This window comes from Balearica regulorum, chromosome 1 (assembly GCF_011004875.1).
Source record: "Balearica regulorum gibbericeps isolate bBalReg1 chromosome 1, bBalReg1.pri, whole genome shotgun sequence".
Lineage (NCBI taxonomy): Eukaryota > Metazoa > Chordata > Aves > Gruiformes > Gruidae > Balearica > Balearica regulorum.
Genome location: NC_046184.1, coordinates 119,117,240 through 119,139,249, shown reverse-complemented (window position 1 = coordinate 119,139,249; position 22,010 = coordinate 119,117,240). Strand labels below are relative to the sequence as shown.

At 35.3% G+C, this 22,010-nt stretch overlaps 1 protein-coding gene across 5 annotated transcripts in view; it reads left to right on the top strand.

Annotated features, from left to right (window-relative positions):
- Nucleotides 1-22,010, top strand: part of BRWD1 (bromodomain and WD repeat domain containing 1) — a 60,162-nt gene that overhangs the window by 4,917 nt on the left and 33,235 nt on the right. For 4 of the 5 annotated variants that reach the window (XM_075772113.1, XM_075772105.1, XM_075772121.1 and 1 more), the window contains exons 6-22: nucleotides 790-888; nucleotides 1,448-1,608; nucleotides 2,234-2,455; nucleotides 4,430-4,530; nucleotides 6,067-6,137; nucleotides 7,289-7,389; nucleotides 8,755-8,795; nucleotides 10,381-10,479; nucleotides 11,909-12,059; nucleotides 12,638-12,772; nucleotides 14,191-14,319; nucleotides 15,632-15,857; nucleotides 16,291-16,476; nucleotides 17,219-17,402; nucleotides 18,232-18,322; nucleotides 19,245-19,385; nucleotides 21,376-21,461. In XM_075772113.1, the coding sequence (XP_075628228.1) occupies nucleotides 790-888; nucleotides 1,448-1,608; nucleotides 2,234-2,455; nucleotides 4,430-4,530; nucleotides 6,067-6,137; nucleotides 7,289-7,389; nucleotides 8,755-8,795; nucleotides 10,381-10,479; nucleotides 11,909-12,059; nucleotides 12,638-12,772; nucleotides 14,191-14,319; nucleotides 15,632-15,857; nucleotides 16,291-16,476; nucleotides 17,219-17,402; nucleotides 18,232-18,322; nucleotides 19,245-19,385; nucleotides 21,376-21,461 (2,224 nt within the window). Of the gene's footprint in view, nucleotides 1-789; nucleotides 889-1,447; nucleotides 1,609-2,233; nucleotides 2,456-4,429; nucleotides 4,531-6,066; nucleotides 6,138-7,288; nucleotides 7,390-8,754; nucleotides 8,796-10,380; nucleotides 10,480-11,908; nucleotides 12,060-12,637; nucleotides 12,773-14,190; nucleotides 14,320-14,951; nucleotides 15,020-15,631; nucleotides 15,858-16,290; nucleotides 16,477-17,218; nucleotides 17,403-18,231; nucleotides 18,323-19,244; nucleotides 19,386-21,375; nucleotides 21,462-22,010 lie in introns of those variants that run through there. The other variant, XM_075772139.1, reaches the window with a different exon arrangement.

The following is a 22,010-nucleotide window of genomic DNA, read 5'->3' as shown; positions in this document are numbered from 1 at the left end:
CTGTAACTTAAAGGGAATGGTTGGAAATCCATAAGCACATACTTTATTTGATAGATTAGATTTTAGCTTTAGACTTACCTCTTCTGTTTCTGGGAGGGGAATGTTCATGTATTTGTATGAAGTTCTGTTGGGTAGCTAGATGCTATGATGTGGGACTGGTTTATTGGATACTATTATGTTTTCAGTTGTCTGTCCTAACTGCTTTAAAGGATGCACACTGAATGACAGTGACTGTTCTATCCTGAAAATCAGGATTGCAATTATTTCAGCATGAGTCTGTCAAAACAACTTTCAGTGTGGGATTTTTTTTTTTATGAATCGCAGAATTGTCAGGTGGGAAGTGACCTCTTGAGAGCATCTAGTTAAATAATTTCATACTAATAAATAGTCAATAAATATTTATAATACTTACGAATAAATATTCATGAAAGTGTTAAAAATCTTAAATGCTTTGCACTGAGAATGAGTAGGAAAAATTCAGTTGAAAAGTTAGTTTTGTGTTACAGGAATGCAGGGGCATGACCATTTAGGACTAATTTCAGAGTTTGGTGGTTGGTTGTGTTGGGGTTTCTTTTCCTCCTTCTGTTACTATAAGTGGATTTTTCTCTCCTTCGACGGTACACTGTTCATGAAAAGTTTTGGGACGTTTGGTGTTCCTATTTTTTTAGTTATTTTAATATTGTGTTTGAGACCACCTATGGGTATGTTCTTTACCATGTTTTGGAACTGCAGCTTTCTTGGCATTTTTAACTTGTACTTACAACGAACTTCAACCAATTGGTTTTAAAGATTGCAGGAACACTGTTTGGAAGGGCTCTGCATTTGCTGCTCTTCATAGAGGAAGACCTCCTGAAATTCCTGTGAACTATGGCACACCACCTAATCTTGGTAAGCTCTTTTCAACACTCATATCCTGTGCTCGCAGCAGCAGTGTATCTTGATTCTGGCCTTGCTATCACACTGAAAAATGCACCTCAAAACTGCATCTGGAAGCTTATCTGGATAACTTCATATGACTTCAGTGGAGTTATGTATTGGGTACAAAGGTCTGCTCATAGCACTAGTGAGACAGTAACCTCTAGATGACACCTTTATCTTTTATGAAGCCCTGTATTAAGTAGATATATCTATGGAAAATGCAAATCATTCTCCTTTGGATAGAAGGGCTCTTGTATGATTGAGGGTATAGAAAGCCGTGGGAAAATAAAGATAACGTTTAGCTCATGATATTTAGAGACTGAAACTTCAACTGGAGCAAGTTTAAAATAGTCTTGGTTTTATACATACAAAAATTGCAAATACAAAACTGCCTGACTTTATGAAATCTGAAAGTCACTTTTAGAAACTCCCTAAGTAATATATTAATGGAAGTTAAATAAAATCATGGTTTAGAATAGACCTGTTTTAAACATCAATACATTCATTCTTTGTTTTCTTTGTATTCTAGTGGAAGTATATCGAGCAAGACAATTAACTGGATATGCAAAGTTCAGTACTTCATTTCCAGGAAGTATGTATCAGCATGTGAAGATGCACAGACGGATTCTTGGCCATCTTTCTTCTGTATATTGCGTTGCATTCGATAGGACTGGACATAGAATATTTACTGTAAGTTGATGAAATAGATCCAAATCTGAAAATAGTGCTAGATGAGTGCAAGGAAAATAACTTCGAAATACATGTTATGCTAAAACGTCTGGAGGTGGATATCAGTAGTGTTAAAATGTAGCTGATTAGCTCCATCACTGTGCTTAAGTAGAACAATTTGATGTAATTAAAGGTCAGAAGCATGGAAGAAATTGTTGTACTTAATATCTGGTTGGGTGTTAACATTGATGTAGGGGCTTTATTCAGTGATGTAGTTCGATGTTAAGCATTTTTCATATTCTTTACGAAGTGGCAGAGGGGAGATTGCTTTTACAGACAGTACTTTCATTGGCCCTTGCCATTTCTATAAGGAATGACCTCAAACTTGGTCCAAACTTTTTTATTATATGGTATAGATCTATGGTGATTGCAGTGTAATCCTGAACTACGAGTGAAAACCTTGGTTTTTTTCATGTTGGTTGTATGACTTTATTTCTTTCAGCTTAAGTAGCCTACATAGTTTTAAGTAGAAGTGTAATTTACCAAGCCATGGAAAAACATAGTTAGGTTCTTTAAAGGAAACCTAAAACGTTTATCTGCATGTCTTTGAAAATCCTTGCTGAGCATAATAAATACTTCTTTCTAGGGCTCAGATGACTGTTTGGTAAAGATTTGGTCAACTCATAATGGCAGGTTATTTGCCACATTGCGCGGACATTCAGCAGAGATTTCAGATATGGCTGTCAATTATGAAAACACTATGATTGCAGCTGGAAGCTGTGATAAAATGATCAGAGTGTGGTGTCTGAGAACTTGTGCACCAGTTGCGGTCCTCCATGGACACACAGGGTCCATTACCTCGTTACAGGTATGTTTTTTTTAAAGTGTTTCTATGTATTGAAGCACAAATAATGTAGATAGATTGTAAGAAGCAGCCGGTCCACAAAACTCAAAGATAAGTTTCACTTGACACTGTGGTATGGAAAGTTTGAAGGTATTTTCACCAAATAATAGAAAACAAGAAATAATTTGGGCAAAAAATAGATGCTAAAGCACCTGATTTGAAAAGTTAAGAGTCTGTTTTAGTAGTAGGATTTAGATTGATGGGATACCCTAAGATTAGCTGGTTATCATATTGGTAAATATCCACTTTGCTTGCTTACATACTGAAATTGAGAAACATAGCTACATGAATGCTGTACACCAACAGAGGCTTCTATCTTTGTGTTATAGCTTCTTGAAAATGAAGATTAGTACTTCATTTTCTGTTTGTGGAGAAAAGTACTTTTGGGTTGCTGTCACCAGGTTAAGTAGTAACTTGCCAGGTGTACATCTTTCTTTCTCATGTCCAAGTGCAAGGAACTGATGGTCTGTTTCCCATGAAGGCTGACACGTGAATGTCAAATAATTTTCACTGTGCCTGTCACTGTGGTTTTCACATGTCTGAAATTATTTCTGTGTGACTTCCTGTGGGCATATTAAAATCTGAACATTTAAATATTGATGTAAAAAATTAGTCAAAACCACAGGAGAAACCTACTTTAAAAAAAAAAAAAAAATTTAAAAAAAAAATGTTCCTTGCTTCCCTGAAATTCCTGAGTATTTAACTGAAGATAGCAACAGGAATCCTTCTTCACTTAAAAAAGATCACTACCTGTAATATTTGAGCTGTTGGAACCAAAGAGAATTTCTGGGAAATATCATGTCGTCCTATTGTCTGTTACTAGAGATGTGACATGCTGGTTTATGTGGGTGAGTGTTCTGATCCAGTATGTGATTCTTACAACTTCTGTGATATGGGTATTTGTGTTAATCTCAAAAATATAAGTTATTTCAAAAGTGCAAAGATGTTCAGTATAATATGTTGTGTATTTAAATTTGAAGGCGTTCTGATACTTTATGTGCTATTGGTAGTCCTTTGGATTTGGTCTCATTTTGGCCTTTGTAATTCTTTATTTAACAGATAAACTAGTAGCTCGTTGTCCCGATTTGCTGTGTTTGCCAGTGAGACACACAGGCTTATGTTGGGGGGTGAAGAGTGGCTACCTGCCAGCCTGTGAAGTTCAGTACAAAAAGTATTTTTGCAGTTTTCACAAAAATGCTGCCTCCGAGAGTAATCATCTTATTTGCAGAGTTTCTGTGGCATTTACAGTGGGTTTTTTACTTTGTTTTTTTTTTAATGGCAAAGCACTTATTCGTGATGTTTCTTTTATTGTAGTATGGTGGATTATTATTTTAAGTGTTCTTAATAATGCTATAATTGTAATATGTGCAATTTATGTGGCTGTTTCCAATGGTAGTAGTAGTAATTGAACAATTTAATCAACTTGTGTTCTGTAGAGTTTTCTGAAGGCTTGCTCTGTGCACAGCAATAAATCCATGTCTTAAGCATGTGTGAGGACTTTCTGTAAATTCAAATGTGATGCTGGATTACATGTACTTGGACTATCTCATAACTAATGCTCTGTTTAATTATAGAATTTAAAAAGTAAGCCTGTCTAGTGAAACTTCCTTCCATTTTTTTCAGTCTACTCTACTCATTAGTTCATTCACTGACAAAATTTTTAGTGAATGACTGTGGTTGGTTAAGACTTCAAAAACAAAGCAGTGAGTGAATTGGTTTTATATAATACAATAACTGAAACATAGACCACAAACTTCTTTTAAAGCATAGATTTTATTTTGTAAACATTAAAAATGACAGTTATCAACAACTCCTTTAGAAGCTTTAGTTGAAAAATTCAAAGTGAATCAAGGTTTTACATTAATGTTTTTGGAAGTTCATAAACAGTTTTTAAATACCTCTTTTTGTATGTGTCTGACTTTACTTTCTTCTCTTTAGTTTAGTCCAATGGTGAAAGGCTCTATGCGATACATGGTCTCTACTGGTGCAGATGGAACTGTTTGCTTTTGGCAATGGGATACGGATTCCATGAAATTCAAGTATGTAAATGGGTTGCTGATTAACTATGCCATGATTAAAATAAGTTGAGTGCTTTTAACTGGCTAAAAAAGTTTGATTTTTTGTATGATAATAAGAATGTGGAAATAATCTGTTACGTAATTATTTTAAAGCACTATCCCTAACTATATCCTTAATAAATTTATGTTATTCTGTTGTCCTGGGAGATTAGTTGGGAAATTATATTAACTTCTTACTACACTAAAAGTACAAATGTAGGACAACTAGAATTGCTGCAATCATAAATATGTTGGAAAAGTATAATAAAGCTTTTTGTTTGTGTTGAGTTTTCAACAGTCCTGTAGTTTTAGGATGTCTCTTACAGAACTTGGATGCAGAGTATGTTGAGGATAGTCTTTAAATGTTTTATATGTGATTGCTGTTTATTTCTTAAAAAAAAAAAATTGGAAAGAAAAGATCTGGGATGATCAGTCTCTATCTAGTGTTGTGCCATATAATGGTAATTGGTATAAAATGATCCATTTTACATTAGAGCAACTATTTTAAAAAAGAAGTCCTTTAGCAGAAGATTATTTTGCTTTTTAATTCAACCTTGTGATCTTAAGGTAGTAGAATTACAGGAAAAACTATCAAAGGCATAGTTTCATCCAAAGAATCTTTTAGGGCTGTAAGTTACAGGAGGAGAGTGTTTAAACTGGATCCTTAGTTATTGTCCTTCTAAAATTAATTTAGAGGGCTATATGAGGTGTAAACATTGTTTAAATTAGTTTAAGCATGGACATAAATTGGTTTAAGCACTGATAGGTCTCAAAGCACCATTCTTAGGATTTGAATCTCTGTACTGTATATCATGCAAATATGAGAAATATTCTTACCCTGAAGGTCTCAACATTTCCTTTGATAAACAGAAAAGCAGTAGAATAATGCATAGAAACTTCTAATGCTTGTAATTGGCGGTTTGCTGGATTTCTCCTTAATGTAGTTCTTGGTAGCTACTTTGAGATTCTGGCCGTGTCAACTGGAAGAGTGTGTACACGACTTGCAGAACAGCAGACCAGTTTTTTAAATCACTGTGTGCACAGTGTTGCAAAACTTTTTATTTACTTCTGTAAAATTATGATTTTGCACAGCATTCTGCAATAATGGTATTTGGTAGGCCTTATTTCATGTACTGTTGGTGGTTTGTAATGTGAGGGCAAGAGTTCAGTACTTCTTGGATATGTTGTGAAGGGGGTAAATCATACTTACTGAAGGATGAGAGAAAATGAGCATTCTTTGGCATGTCATATTATCCTTACTACGTAATAGCATCTTGCAGAAAAAGTCATGAGCTGTGTGAGCTTCAAATATAATTTATATATGTGTGTACAGCAATTTTAAAAAGTAAACCAGATTGCTCATCCTCCAGCAACATCCTACAGCAGATGTTGCTGTATATATTTAAGAAGTACCTGTTACATAGAGGTTTGAAGAAACATACCTTCATGTTTCGAAATATAGATAAAAGCGAAAGTTTTGTGTGGCATGTCGTGTTTCAAGCATCTTTTCTTTTTAAGCAATCGGCCAGTGAAATTCACAGAGAAACCTAGACCAGGGGTTCAGATGCTTTGTTCTTCATTCAGTGTAGGTAAGTCATGTACACATTGACTTTAACATTGTGATTTCTCTTCTTTCTTTGTAAGTAGTTATTATAATACTCTGGTTGTGACAGCTTTAAAACATACAGAACCAGCTGTGTAGTAATTAATTGTATATATGTGTATTGTTAGCCTATGATGTAAATAACATGACTTGCTTTAGCTAACAGTGAAAGACTGTTGAACTAAGTCATATTATTTTCCTTTCGCCGTTGGTGATTTTGCAGAAGTAAAAGTCATCTGATGCTTGTTTACTTTCTATCCGTCTTTTCTGGATTTTTATTTTTGTGTAATCCCTTAGTATAATGTCAGGGATTTGCAAAATTGGTTCTCTAAGATACCACAGTCAATAGCAGTGGAAGTGGTTACTGCCAGTAGTAGGAGCTCCTGATTCTGTGCCGGTTGTATGCAGGGATAGTCATTAAGATCCCTCCTTTTTTAAGGATCCACAAATGTATCTATAAATGTGCTTCACTCCTGCCTTGTAGTCTTTTTTTCATTCTAGTCACGTGGGTGACTTGTGGGAAGACTTACCGCTACTAGACATCGTGAACATTAGAAGAAACTTGGGAATTTCAGAAATAAAATACAAATCAAAGTGAAGCTTGTTAACACTGCCAGGACATAGCCCTGGGCTGGGTTTGGGGTTTTTTTGAGGTTTTATTTGTTTGTTGGATTTTTTTGACAGCACTTACAGGTGCCAAGAGGGAGATTTTAGTATTGCTGCCACCACAGCTAAATGCTGGTTTACTTGTGCTCTTACACAGTTTTGAAGCAATTCATATGCCACAAATGAAACGTGTGCTATAGTGAAAGAGTCATCTAGATAATTCTGATGGTAACTAGCCATATTCCCCACAATCAAAGCTTTTGTGTGCAATTAGTAGTGTTTGATGTTTTAGCATTTGCCTAGTTATATATTTTTTAAAATTTTCTTACACTGAATATGACTATTTATTTTTACTAAGGCTGAGAGAGCTTTCTGGGGCAAGAGAGGGATTTCCTTACACATCTGCATGTCAGTGGAAGAGCATAAAAAAAGTGACACTTCAGATATTTTTTTAAACTGGGCATCTAAGAAATGTTGGTGATCTATTTTAATTTCTTATACAGTAGCTTAATTATTGCTTGATTTTTACAGGTGGTATGTTTTTAGCAACTGGAAGCACTGACCATGTCATCAGGATGTATTTTTTTGGCTCTGAAACACCTGAGAAAATAGCTGAATTGGAAAGTCATGCTGTAAGAAAGATTGTTAAATCTAATAATTAGTCACTTAAAGCAGTATTGAAGTTGCAAGTTAATGTTGTAAGTGGGTTTGTAGCAGTGTTCTTTTATCGAGGATTTTTAGAATTTGGGCAGAACTTCAGCCAATCATTCCAATATGACTTGACCCCTTTAAAGGCTGAAATGTATCAAGGTGATATTTAGAATTCTGTCTTTTCAACTGGATGTCATATATTTCGCTAATTTTAAAGCATGTGATTTGCTCATTTGCTTCCCTCTGATGCAAGTGTGCCTAGCCACCCATATATTTTATGCTGTATACACGAAGTAGATAGGCTGAGAATGTGGATTTCATTACTGAAGTTATTTACCATTTCACAACTTTTGTTAAATTAAATGGGACTGAGTTTCCAGAATTTTACTTCTGTTCACTTGACCTTTATTCATGTCTTCAGTGACTTTGCAAACTACTTCATACTTCTAACTAGTAAGTCAGCTTGCTGGTTTAGCGTTGTTTCCCCATGTGCTTTATGTAATGTGTGCTGTCTGTCTTTACTTTCTTTCTTGCTATAACTGATACCTGTTAGAAAAAGAACTTCTTAGATAAAATACTCTCATTTTTAATTCGTGTACCTTAGTCTAGCAGACTCTGTTTTCTAAGGAATCTAAGGGAAACATGGCTTATGTTCATGTGCTGAAGATTGAGTCTTTTTTTTTTCAGCACTTGATGCACAAAGAATCTGTAGTTTTACTATAGAGAATTTAGGTTTAGTTGAACTCTTAAAGGTCTTTTAAAGTCAGGTCTTTAAATACTCATCATCATTTTGTTTGCCTTGATATGTTTTTTCTACTACTGAATCTGACTTTAATGATTTATGTCACTGTGATAACGCTTGACCAATACATATTTTGTATGTAGAGAAGGCATTCAGCTCTGCAGATAAACTGATCTGGGTGTGCTATTTTTCCTGTAGTTTTTATTGTGATAAAAATGAGTAACTAATTGTGTATTTCTTTAAGGAATGTGTAAGTAGGAGTGGGAATAAGAGATTCCTCTTGCTTGTAGTTGGCTTAGGATATTGGAAATATTTAAATATGAGTTAGTTGACTGCCAATTTATTAATGGACAGTCATTTCATCTGTCAGTCCTTCATATTTAATTGGGACTTTTTTTTTTTAAACTTGCATTTTAAACGCATTCATGGTTAGCGAGTTATGATAAGTATTTGTTGGACTTGGTTGACCTTGCAGTTAAAACTGTTAGAAATTATACAGTGTGCAGGTTTTTCATTGTTTCAGCTTTTACTAAGCTCCCATTTGTCAAAACCGTATTTCCTGTTTAAAAATATAATTTCTAACAAACTGTACTTTTTCTTACAGGACAAAGTTGACAGCATTCAGTTTTCTAACAGTGGTGATAGGTATGTTGAAAGATGCTCAAATGTGAACAAACAATACATTATTTTGGAATTAAGAATGTATTATTATTCTCACCTGAGATTTCCAGTTAGAAAATGCTACTTATTTAGAACTCAGAGGGGAAATTTGGACTAATCCAGGAGAGCATAGTTAAGTTTCAGCTGTCTCAGCTTTCTGTAAATCTTTGTTAGCCAGTATCTTTGGACTGGCTGGGATTTTATTTACCTGAAGGAATGTTACCACTTTTTAACATGCCCAATGTGTTAGTGGCTTCATAAAACTTCGCTTCCCTCTCCTTTCCTTTCAGTTTCAGGAGATACTGGATCAAAATAGAAAATGGGGAAATGCAAATGGTCTAAAATAAGTTTTAATACTTTTCACTTTTTTCCTAGCCTACTTTTTTTTTTTTTTTTCTTTCCTAAGGAGATGGATTTAACAGAATTTTACAGCTGATTTGGGGGGCGAAGCATTGTGTAAATTCCATTTGTAAAACTTCACCCATACTTCCAGTACATAATAGAGTCAATGAAGATGTGGAATTTAGCCTTCAGGGCAGACTTATATCTGCAGCCACAAGTTGCAGCTTTATTTTTATTGAATTTTTTCTCTTCTTGAAAGCCAGATAACTGTGACTAAGAACACTGATAACCTACACTCAGTTAGAAAGTTATAGTTGTTTTCCTTTTAAATGTGTTTTCTGCAATTATACTTGTCTTTGGGGCCATCATGTTGCACTCGTTCATCTACGTTGCCTGCATGGATTACTTTTCAAGGCAGTACAAAACAAAAAAGGCAAAACTTCTGGTCTTTCACTTGGTGACACTTCAAACATGTAAGATGTTTGAGATGTAGAATTATTATTAAAATGAATCATAGCAAATGACCCAAACCATTCTATGATTCTATGAAATTAGAGCACAATCATGATACACCTAGCACACAAGCTTTTTCTGTGGGAGGTATGTCAGCTGTCTTTCTCAGGGTTGTGATTCATGGACTAGGGAGATTATCTTTGGATGTCTTAGAATGTTTCAGTTCCTCTCTCCAGGAATTTCCATTCTGCTGTATTGATAGTTCAGCAGTTCATGAAATGGAAGCCTGAACTGCCGTGGTTTACACCTTGGTATCTTAAAATAAACCACTGGCGGTCTTCTCTTTCATGTACAGCTCCGGGTGGGAACATCTCAGGTTTTGCTGTGCTGAGCTGTTCTTGCCTCTACTTCCATATCTGATACTCTACAATTTCAGAATGGATTACTTACAATACTTCATTAAAGTACTGTAATTGAGAAGGAGTTGAGGATAAAGTTGTGAATTGAGTCTAACTTTGAAACTTGCTTCTCTGTTCTATGTGTTTTGACAACTTATATTCAGTTTTTTCAGTTCAGAAAAACTCTCTTTCCTGGGCTCCTGGAAAGAAAGTTAAGGGACAGGTAACTATAGAATTCTTTCACACACGAATTGAAGATTTCACTTATATCAGTCTTCCATTGTATTGTTTTAAATTGTGATGGTGTGTAACTCTGAATATACTTTAAAGCCAATTCTTTTGAAGATGAATTAACTATCTTCTAAAACTTTTTCAAGGTTCATAAGTGGCAGTAGAGATGGAACAGCTCGTATCTGGCGTTTTGAGCAAGCAGAATGGAGGAGTATTTTATTGGATATGTCTGATCGATTACCAGGGTAGGTGAAGTGTTGTCTTTTTTTTTTGATATGTTGTGTAAAGTCAGAAAGTTTGAAAAACTCATCAAGCACACTTACAGGCAAACCTTAGCAATATTATGATGAAGTGGTGTGATGTTTGGGCAAGGTGAAATGAGTGTTCTGGTGATGTAGTAACTTGCTAAATTTTAGTCTGTGCTTGAATAAATGCATAAATATTTATATAGTTTTCAAATGTACACTGTGCCAGATTAATTACATTTCCTTTGTTAAGGAAAAAGTTCACAAAAAGTGCAATAGATCTTCTGTATATAGATTTCAGTCAGACACTTGACATGTCACAGAAGAAACATTTTTAGATTAGTAAAAATAAGATAGATGATAACCTCTTTCCAGGAAAGGTCATGACAGGTAATAGGTGAGTTTTAGGGACTGATCTTGCTGGCTATTTTGATTCTTTTTAAAAGCATATTAATGAAATATGCTGGTGGCACACAGTTTGTATAGTGTCATTACAGATGAAGATCAGGATATTACATGGCACTGGATAAACCTGGAGGATGGATGAATTACAGTAATACAGAATGCTCAGTCTACTTTTGTAGACACTATGCAGAAATGAATTTGTAGGTCATAAATGAGAGGTTGGAACACCAAACTCAAAAAACAAACCTTGGGTATACTAGTTGATTGGAGGGTGGTCACAAGCTCTTCTTGTGATGCAGCCATGGGGAGAAAAAAAAAAAGTGGTTTTACAAAGAAAGGAGGAGGTATTAATATTTGAGATATGACTGTGGTATCTTTCTGGGTTAATGTGTACAGTTGTAGTTGTGTATAATTGAGAGAGTGTCTTTGTAAGAGAGGCTACTAGTTGATGTGGAATATAGATAATACTGTGTGAAGGTATGTTTCAAAGAAAGCTTATTCCTTCGGTTGATTGAGATGCTGAGTGGGGTTGTTACAGTATCCTATGAATGTATTTTGGGGAGAGAAATGAGGAAATTGAGGTTAATACAAAATATCATCTTTAATATATTTATATTGGGAATCAGAAATAAATGCTTAGTTAATATACAGGTTATCTTCTGAAACAGAGTTAGTTGGAAAGCTTTTGACTGTAAAAAGTCCAGATTTTTAAAGGAATTATGTTAAGACTAATTGTGGAAGAGACAAGGCTCCATGAAAATTGAAAGCCTTTTTGCCTTGCATCTCAAATGGAAAAGAGGTTGTCATGTCCTGTGAAATATATATGCTAGAAATCCAGATTTGCTTTATAGCTGCTTGCTCCAAAAGGAACGAAGCTTATGGAAAAAGTTTCAAACCAAATTTAATTCTTAACCTCCCTTCTCTCATCTGATTATTAACGTGGGAAAACAGGTTGTTTTTTGTATTTTGAAATTGAAATGGGCTAATTAAAAATATCTCCTGCCTGTTCAACTCTTTTAAATAGTGACATGTGTTCAGAAGAAGACAAATTTATGAAGCCTAAAGTAACCATGATAGCTTGGAACCAAAATGATAACTATGTTGTTACGGCTGTGAATAATCATCTGCTCAAAGTTTGGAATTCCTGTACAGGGCAATTGCTTCATGACTTGGTGGTATGTAATCTTACTTGCTTTTTGAAGTAGGTGGTCTTCCTAGAGTTGCAATGACATGTGCATGCCGAGTTCATAATTAGATCTGATTAGTCCTGAAAGCTCTATATGAATGACAATCTAAGTGTAGTGTTTCTTGGATTTTTTTTAACCAAAACTAGCTGCTTCCTCCTGCATTTGAACAATCCTTGCCCTAGCTGCTGTGTTGAACTTACCTCTCCTGTGGAATAAGTGAAAGTTTTTGTGCAGTAACATACTTCCCATGGAATAATTCACTGTCCTGTGGCAAAAGCTCCGTATTTCTAGAGTTCTTGCTTGGATCTAGGAAATTATTAAACTTAGAATGATAAAGTCTTTCTGGCTGCTTGAGGTTTTGCCCTGCCTATGTGCCACAGGTAGCAGTCCAGATAGATACACTGTGAAATTTGTAAAAGTCCATATATTTTTGGAGGCAGCTTGTAGGGGTCTGATTTTCCAAAAGTCTGAGTATGAGGATAGTGCTTTAGGCTCTACTGCAAATATCCTATTGATGTTGATTTATGTCCTCTTGTTTGCACATGATGTGCAATTTTAAATTCTAGGGGCATGCAGATGAAGTATTTGTCTTGGAGACCCATCCTTTTGATTCCAGGATAATGCTGTCTGCGGGTCATGATGGCAACATCTTTATATGGGACATTACCAAAGGCACGAAAACAAAGCATTATTTTAACATGGTAAGGCCTTTTCTAAACTCAATTTTTTTTTTCTCAACACACAGCAGTGTGTTCATATACTAGTTTAAGGAATTGTCATCAACACGCACACCCCCTGCACCTTTTGGGGAAAAAAACCAAACAAAACACCAAAACCCACACAACAAAAACCCACCAAAAAAACCCAAACCATCAAAATTTGTTTTTTCTCTAGAGCTTTTACCTTTGAATTTCTTGGTTATTCTAACTGTAAGTGCAAAGTAACCAGGAGCCAGTTTTAATAGTTTAATGTGGAAGAAAAGGAGAGCTAGGGTTGCCTCCCATGTCTGCTCCCAGCTGCCCACTTCCATTCGCTGCCTTGGATCAGATGTCTCACACTGGGCCTTTTACTAAGCTGAGTCAGTGCACTGATCTTGTGCAAAAGTGTTTCCCCACTTCCTTCCGCTGCTATTTTGCTGTAGAGCTTCCAAGTTGAATTCGGTCAGGGAGGTCTTTGTTAGCTTCTGAGACAAGATGAATTGTGAGAATTTGCAGTTGGGTGTGAGGAACGTGAGGTACGGGGGAGCAGAGCAGGACTTTATTTTCATCATGGTCAATGTCTGAGCTCTTCAAACTTCACCTGTTGATAAGGATTTCTCGGTCTGTGAGGTGTTCTGAATAGCTGACACCAGGGCTTTTCCACTCGTTGTTACTAAAGATCTTCTTGCAACTCAGAGTAACTGTTTTCCTTAATTGAGATGAGGTGCCATCTAAAAGACTGAAAGGTCCTGCTTTAGACCATCATTTCAAGAGTCTTCTGGACAAACAGTTGTATTCTCAACTGTCTTAAAAATTATACTATTATTATCATAAGCGTTAGTGTATTGGCACAGTTCTTCTCAAGAGCTTCCATGATATTCACTCTGTTTGACAGTTCATGATTAGCACTTTCTGAGACTTAAATTATGATCCAATGTTCATATTAATTTTTTAATCTTTTTTTTTTCCTGGTTACAGTCAATAGTGAAGTGATATTTTTTTTTATTAGCTTTAAGATTCCCTGTGCTTTTCTTGAAAGTGGTTTAACAAAATCAGTATATATTAGCTACAATTTACTTTTAAGCTGCAATTTGCTTTTAAGCAGTATACTAACAGTTAAAAAGCCTCAAAAAACTTTTTTTTTAATTGTTTTTTTCCTTAACAGTATGTTTCCATACCCTTTAGTGCATCTCTTAAAATTGAGTGCATCTTTTCAAACTGTGTGATTCGGGACTTAAATTCACACGTGAAGGGGAAAAGAAATAAACTGAAATAATGAGATTATTTGTGTTCTAATGGAGGTGTTTAAGAGATGCATGGCTGCTTTTGATAGAGTAATTTCTGATGCTGCATTGTTTGCTAAAAAAAAAAAAAAAATAAAAATTGGTCAAATAGTCTTGAGTTTCTTTCCTTCAATCTAGATTGAAGGCCAAGGACACGGTGCTGTTTTTGACTGTAAATTTTCACCAGACGGGCAGCATTTTGCATGTACAGATTCTCATGGACATCTATTGATATTTGGTTTTGGCTGTAGCAGGCCTTATGAAAAGGTAAGTTCCTTTTTTATTAGAACTGTTTATTCAAGCTTCTAACTGATATGAGATTTTTTTACATATGATATTTTAGAAGAACAAATGTAACTAGAGTTTTGTATGGTTATGGGATCTAAATAGAATGGATTCCTTGATGTCTGTGAATTCTCTTGTACTGTATGGCAGAAACAACCAATGTCTTAACATTCCCTTGGTAGTAATTCCCAAGAACTTTTCTGGAATACATTTTCATCTTCCAGCCAGCTAATTTGCATGTTAGTTGTGCAACCTCAAAATTACTTTCATTTCTAACTTCTGAAAACAGCTTAATGTTTAAAGATGGGAACGTATCACAAAATTTATTGCGCTAGTACCTACTTAACAAAAAACACAGACTGTTTGTATGTTAAGAATAATTTGTTGGTTTGTTTCAGTTATTAGAAGTTGCAGTTCTTTAGGTCTTTCCTTATTCAAACCCAAATTCACTGTAGTATTTTGATGAAAATAAGCAAAAGTAAATACTCATCCAACACTGTGGATTTTGAAGTGTTAGAAAAATGTGCATGGGATAATGTGTTTTGCTTTTTTGAATCTATCAGCCTGTTTCCTTTTTGTTTTGGTAAATATGTGTTTCTGTTTTTTCAAAATAGCTCTCAAAAGTGCAGTTCTGGCCTATGCTTTTCTTCACTTCCCCCTCAATTTTTTTAAAGTTGCAATGGTAATTCCATGTTTGTCATTTTAAAGAATTATTTTTTCTTGCTCTACATTCTTAGCTGAAATTGAAACTTAGTCTCTTCATCTTGCTTATCATTGCTAGGAGCACAGATTCTGACTGTGATCTAATACTTGTGTAACCGTTTTCCTTCAGCTGCATGGATTTAACAGACTGTTTCAGTTGCAGAAAAAGATTCTGGTGGACATTGCATGATTAAGAAAGAGTTTTAATTTGAGAGTTTATCTTGAACTTTAGACAAGTATTTCCTTGCATGGACACCAAGGAAATTTTTCTTAATTGTGGGAGGGGGAGGAAATAGAATGAGACACAAAGATTTTTAATTGTAAGTATAAAGCAGTGCTTCTGCTTTAAGTTGCCTCAGATTATTGTTTTCTAAAAGCATTTTGTTGCCTGCAAAAGCACTGTCAAAAGTGAGTACTGCAAAACCCATACAGGTTAATTGTAGCTAGGCATAACTTTTCTTATTGGGAACTTGCCCTTTCTTTTACCTTTAAGGAGATTTTAGATATTTTAGTGTCACTTGTTCTTCTCTGTTCTTTAGCATATTCTTTTTTTTTTTCAAATTGATAACATAAAAACTTCATTTCTTTCTAGATTCCTGATCAGATGTTCTTCCACACTGACTATCGTCCGCTTATTCGAGACTCTAACAATTACGTCCTAGATGAGCAGACTCAACAGGCTCCTCATCTCATGCCCCCTCCCTTCTTAGTAGATGTGGATGGAAACCCGCATCCAACAAAATATCAAAGATTGGTGCCAGGAAGAGAGAACTGTGCAGATGAGCATTTGATTCCTCAACTTGGATATGTAGCAACAAGTAAGAACAGTATCAGTAAAGGCCTACATCCAGAAGTTAGAGTTACTGTAGTAATTCTGAATGACAACAGAGTAGATAGGACATAGATGATTTAAAAATGCCTTTGTTTTCTCACATGCTAGCTGTTGTGTATTTATGTTCACTAAGATGCCGAAAGGTCCAACAGTGAATACAATTTTAAACAAGGAAAAAAAAGAAAATCAGTTGTTCAAATGGATGCCTTAATTTTTTTCTTTTCGGCACTGATATGCACAAACTGTGAGTTGTAGACTCTGTAAGTCTGTCTTGAATAAGCAGTTGGAATCATGAATGGTTTTCATTGTGTTTAGTTGTCGAACGTGTCTCACTGTGATGTGAATGATGAGATTAAATCATTTGCTATAGTCACTCAGTTAACTGAACCCATTCGTTTTATTTGTATTACACTTGCAAGGTGATGGAGAAGTGGTTGAACAAGTTATAGGCCAACAAACAGTTGATCAGGATGAACAAGGCTTGGAGCCCAGCATTCTTGATGGCATGATTAGACAATTACAACTACAACAAGATCAAAGGACTGGAGCTGATCAAGAATGGGCTTCAACTGGCCCACATAATGGGGAAGGAACACCTAGAAGAGGTTAGTACTTGTTGATAAACTCTTAGGTAATTGTTATATCTCCATTTTGATTATGCTGTGTGAAATGTTTCAAACAGGATTTAACTTTAATGTTGTTTTGGGGACGAAGAAGATTCCCTTAACATAGTGATATCTGGTGAAAATCATCTTATTCATTAAAACACTGCTACTCCTGCGATTAAAAGGAGAGGTGAAAGACTTTGTTTTGTAATTTAAAGAGCATTAATTGTATTTCTTGCGGAGTGCTACATATTTAATAATATTTGTAGAGTACTCTAACGTTTATAGGAACTACATTTATTCTCTAAAGTTTGCAAAAAAAGTTTATTACCATTATTCAAACTGGGTTCCCCTCTCCCTTCTTTACAGATTTAAACCAGGCACTCTTCTGATCTGTGTCCTTGTAGGTTTTAATTATGTAAGCTCAGCTCCAGGAAAAGCGCTTTTTAGAGCTTCACTGGCCTCAGAGCTGCCTGAAACAGTCAGAAAAACACCTCTGTCACATTATACTTTCTTTCACTGTATTAAAATAGTAGAAGAAATAGCCATTTTAAAAGTATATATGTAATCTCACTTTATTTTCTACAGGACAGATAATTTCCTGAAGGTAATAACTAGTCATATATATACAGTCATGGAGGTAAAAATATGTAAAGTGTTAATTTTTTTAATCTTGTTCTAAGAAGAAACAAGGTTCCAATTCTGTGTAGTTTGGAAAAATATTTTTGTTTGTGTATTTTAGCTTTTAGAAGACCAAGTTTCGACATCCAGTCTCCTCCCAATATTGGTCTACGACGTAGTGGGCAAGTTGAAGGTGTCCGCCAGATGCATCAAAATGCACCACGAAGTCAGATGGCTACTGAGCGAGACCTTCAGGCTTGGAGACGAAGAGTTGTTGTACCAGAAATACCACCAAGCCTACTCAGGTCTGTAGACAGCTTACTGAGCTGCAAATATGACTAGAGAGAACACGTCTTGTTTTTTCTAAACCTAGTGCTATTAGACCTAAGCTAAAACTGGTATGTGGTGCAAATTTGAATAGTTCAGTGTTATGGTCAGCTGTGCTTAAAACCTTCTAATTGTAAAATCCATTCAACAAAAATAAATGGAAGTTTCTCCAGTTTAATAGGGAATGATTTTCCCATGTTTCCATATTTTAAGTCATCTTAAAGGAGAGCTAGATTGCCTGGATACTTCTTTTTTCCAGAATAAAGGGATATAGGTTAAATTCACTTGCATGAAAGAGTTCTGAGAGATTGTGCTTTTGTGAGACCTTGTGGGAGTGATGTGTTTTGATCAGAAGCAGCGTTGAGCACTTCAGGTGCTAAAAGAGCTGCTTTCAAATGTACTATCAGTATGCATCTGTGAGAAGGATAATTAATATCGATAGCGAAATGTTTCTTTTTAATGGTGCAGCCATATGTGCTGCCATATCTCTGAAGTTTTTAAAAAGTTTTCATGGTTTTGGGAGGTAGAATGATTGCAAAGGGAAAAATGTGGATTAAAAATGGAATTGAAAAGTTTATTATATTCTGATATTTGCAAGGAAGACTTTCTTAATATCCAATATTTTACTCTATCTGGAAATGAGAGGACATATGTTATAGGTGTTTGAGCAGTAACATCTGAAATTAATAATGTAATGGAATTAGGTGTTAGAGTTTTTTAGGTAGATCCTCTAAAGAGAACGGATCATTTAACTTTTTAACATTGTGAAAACAGATATAGAATTAGATTTTCATTACTTTCTTTTAGGAAGCAGGAAGAATATCGAATTGCAAAAGGGGAAGAAGAGAGAGATCTTTATGCAACAGAGAAGAAAAAGTCATGTGAGTCATTGGAAAAGGTATGCAGCAGCTTCTAGGAAAATGGGCATTCTGTGTCCAGGGACAAGTCATGGTTTAAAAAAACGAAAGCAGATATTTCTGAAGGTCTTCACAGGTTCCTGCTGATTCAGCTTCCACTTATTGCAGGACAAGGGTTGATTTATTTTTATGAATACGTAGAATTCTTTTTTCTTTCAGTCTTGCCTCCTTCCATCTAAGGTATTTGGTAGTAATTTTAAAGGCAGGCTTGATTTCAGGCCATTCTAGTCTTACTGCAGTTAAAGTTTCAAAGCCAGTTTTAAGTCCACGCTAAAGCATTCAGGTGCAAGTGAGAGCATTCAAGGTCCTGTATTTGAAGAATTAGAGACTATATTGCTATTCCCTTATCATTTTACTCTTGATGACAATGTTCTGGCAAGTCTTTTTCAGACTTGCCTCTTTTTTAATGTGTTTTTTTTAATTATTTTTTAGAAGAGATCAGTAAGAAGGAAAAATTGGTTACTGTACAGTCTTTATAAGATAGCAGCCTGATTCGCTGTACCTTGCAGTACAAAACAATTCGACGAAAGAATTCCGCTGTGTGATCCCCTTCACTGGGGAGAGTTGAGAATTTCTGTTCTTCAGAATTGCGCGTTGTAGGCAGTTAATGTCTTGATTCTGTAAATATATTTATCAGGTAATGTGAATAGACCCATCACTTAGAGTAGTTTATAAAGAGTAATTTCTTAGAACAACTGCTAAAATTGGGAACAGCAAATTTAAAACTAATGGCTTACAGGAAAATTATTTCCTGTGAAAAGGAGTTTTGACGTGACCAGGCTGTGATGTGATGAGGCTGTTTTTACTTTCAATAGTGCTTTTAGCCCCCTTTTTGTCCCCTTAAAAGTTTGCCACATATATAATTTTATGTAACTTCTTTTTTTCACTTCTTATATATTTTAGAGTGACTCTGAGTCTTCATTAATACAATCTAAGCGTAGACTGCATAGACGGAAATACCGCAATTACCGAACACGGAATAACATTGAACAACTGGAGTCTTCTGATGAGGAAAGAGATAACTGCTTTGGCTTGATAGAGCAGGTAAGTTCTCTTGAGTTCTGTATTTTGAACTTGAGTTCCTCAGTAATAAGTGAAGTTTCATACAAATGTGCCTTTTCTCTCTTAAAACAAACAAGTAAACAAAAAACCTCCCTTTTTCCAGGGAAAGAACTTCTGTAAGCGTCATTATGGTTAGCACTTCTCAAACCTAGTTATCTGTTGCTTTAATAATGGCGATCTTTCCTGTCGTTTTATAAATGGCTGAACTGGTTTTGCTGAGAACCTTCTAAACCAAATCCACGACCCAAGGCAAAAAACTGATGTACAATGCCGAGATTGGCTTAAAGTGAAGTTTGTATTTTCGATGTGTGTTGCAGTTTCTCTGTGAAAACCTTCCAAATTTGTGCACGCACCTAAAACTGGAAATTTTGAAGGTTCTTGGTAAAGCGTTGTTACAGCCTGGTAATGCGATCCTTCCACAGAGTCAGTTTATCCTGGTGAGTCCTGGCTTGGGGTGAAACAGGACTTTGCTATGGGTAGCCAGAGCTTTTGACAGCTGTGTTATCAGATGCTGTAAATCAGTGGTAGGACTGCTTGGACTGCAGTTGTCTTGCCTTGCACGCAAGGAGATGGTCCCGAACTGGGGAAGGGGGAAGAACTGGAAGGAGTAAAGAAGGTTGGACTTGTTGGACTAGTCACTTACTTCGTTAAGGAAGAATGGTGAACAAAATGGGGGATGTTGGGGAGATAGGATAATTATCGAAGTAAGATGAAGAATTATTCTTTGGAAATGGACTCTCTTCTCCTAGCTTCTTAATAAAGAATTCCTATGTGTTTAAAAACAATAAATCACTTTAATGAAAAGTTCAGGTTTTCCTTATTTTGGGCATAGGGTGGAAGGGGAGTTGACAGGAGACTTCTGGCACCTGACAAGTTCAAAGCACACTAAGTGCAAATAGAAGAGTTATGCACACTGTCCTGTAAATACTACGTATGCTTACATATTTTTTAAGAAGCGATAAAAGACAAGAAATGACTTAGCAAGTATTGTCCATCCTGTACACTGTATGAACAGGTCTTAGGGGGAAGACTGTTAACTTTGTTACTCTGAAAATGACAAACAAATAATCAGTTCGGCTAATTCAAACATTCCTGAACTTGAAGTTGCAAGTTAAATTTTGTTTTCTTTTTTTTTTTTTTTGCTTGACAACATACAACTTGAGACATGAGCAATGTATTATACTTAGTCATTTCAGTTATGGAAAACACTTCTAAAACATGAAGTTGATGCAAATAAATTGTTGAACAATAATCAGGAAATTATTTAAGTTATATATTTTGATGTATCTTGACTGTTTAGTTTTGTATTTAAATACAGGGATGAATACCACTCCCAATTAATACTTGGTCAATCAGTTGATACTAAAATCAGAAAAATCACCTGATCCTAACTTGCATAACTAATGAGAAAAAAATCATAGATGTGCTACTCCCGTAACAGAATCTACTTGTGTGCGGATGGGAGATGTGATAGTTTTCCTTGATTTGCTCCCTTTGCAATCTTTAAATCCTTCCTTTGTGTTCTAGTGAGCTAGATTTTATTGTGTACTTTACGTGACCTAATTAGAGCATCATGAGTCTGGAATTTGAAGGAATCAAAATCGCCTACCACTTTGTTCTCATAAACAATGTGAACTTAGACTAGAAAAAAATAAACTGTCATATGGTAGGGGGATAGAAGTGTTGCTTTGTGAAGAGTGGCTACAGCAGGTGGATCCACATGTGGCTAATAAAATGTGAGTGAATGTACAGAAGGTCATGATTAATAGTGCACTCCTGAGGTTAATCAGTAAGTCAAAAACAGCTACAAAAAAGAACTCCTTCCATTTCCATTTTAACAACTCTTTTTACCAGATTTCTCCCTAACTTGATAATATGCAGACATGAATAGAGAATGTGTTTTATGTTTCAAACCCTTAAAACATGTGCTGTGAGAATGTTTTGGATTGACTTTGCATATGTTTAAATTCAGGAAGCCGAAGAAAGTGAGGGCTCTGGTTCATCTGATGAAGAGGAAGAGTGGAGAAGTGACAAGAAAAGCAACAGTAACAGTTCTAGGTAAAAGTGAACAAATGGACTCCAGCTTTTACTGTAATGAGTTATACTTGAATTTTGGCAAGTTAAAAGTTGTATGAAAGTTCTGTTGTCCTTCATATATAATAATATTTTGTGGGGTACTGTACTGACACATTGCAATGTTATTTAGTGTTCAATTTCACCAAAACATTTCTGTCTTTTTAATGTGGTTTTAAATCCTTTTGCTTTTTTGCTAGATGGCAACGAGAGAAGATAGTTTGGAACGTTTTTTATAGTGTATTTTGTTCTGTTGGGTTTTTGAGGGGTGGGGATTTTTGTTTGGTTTTGTTTTTTAATAATGCAGCAATAGTCAGTTGCTTGCTTTTTAAAAATGTTTGAAAAAATCTTAATTTTGATAAGGTTATAGTTTTATTTAGAACTAAAGTAACAGATAATTTTAATCACAGTGGCTTTTTTATGTATTCTTTCTAGAACTCTATAGTAGTGGAACTAAAAATTACAGAAAGAGAGAAAGAGAAATATATAAAAAAAGCAGATGTGTACCTCTGAGATTTGTATAACTGTCTTTAA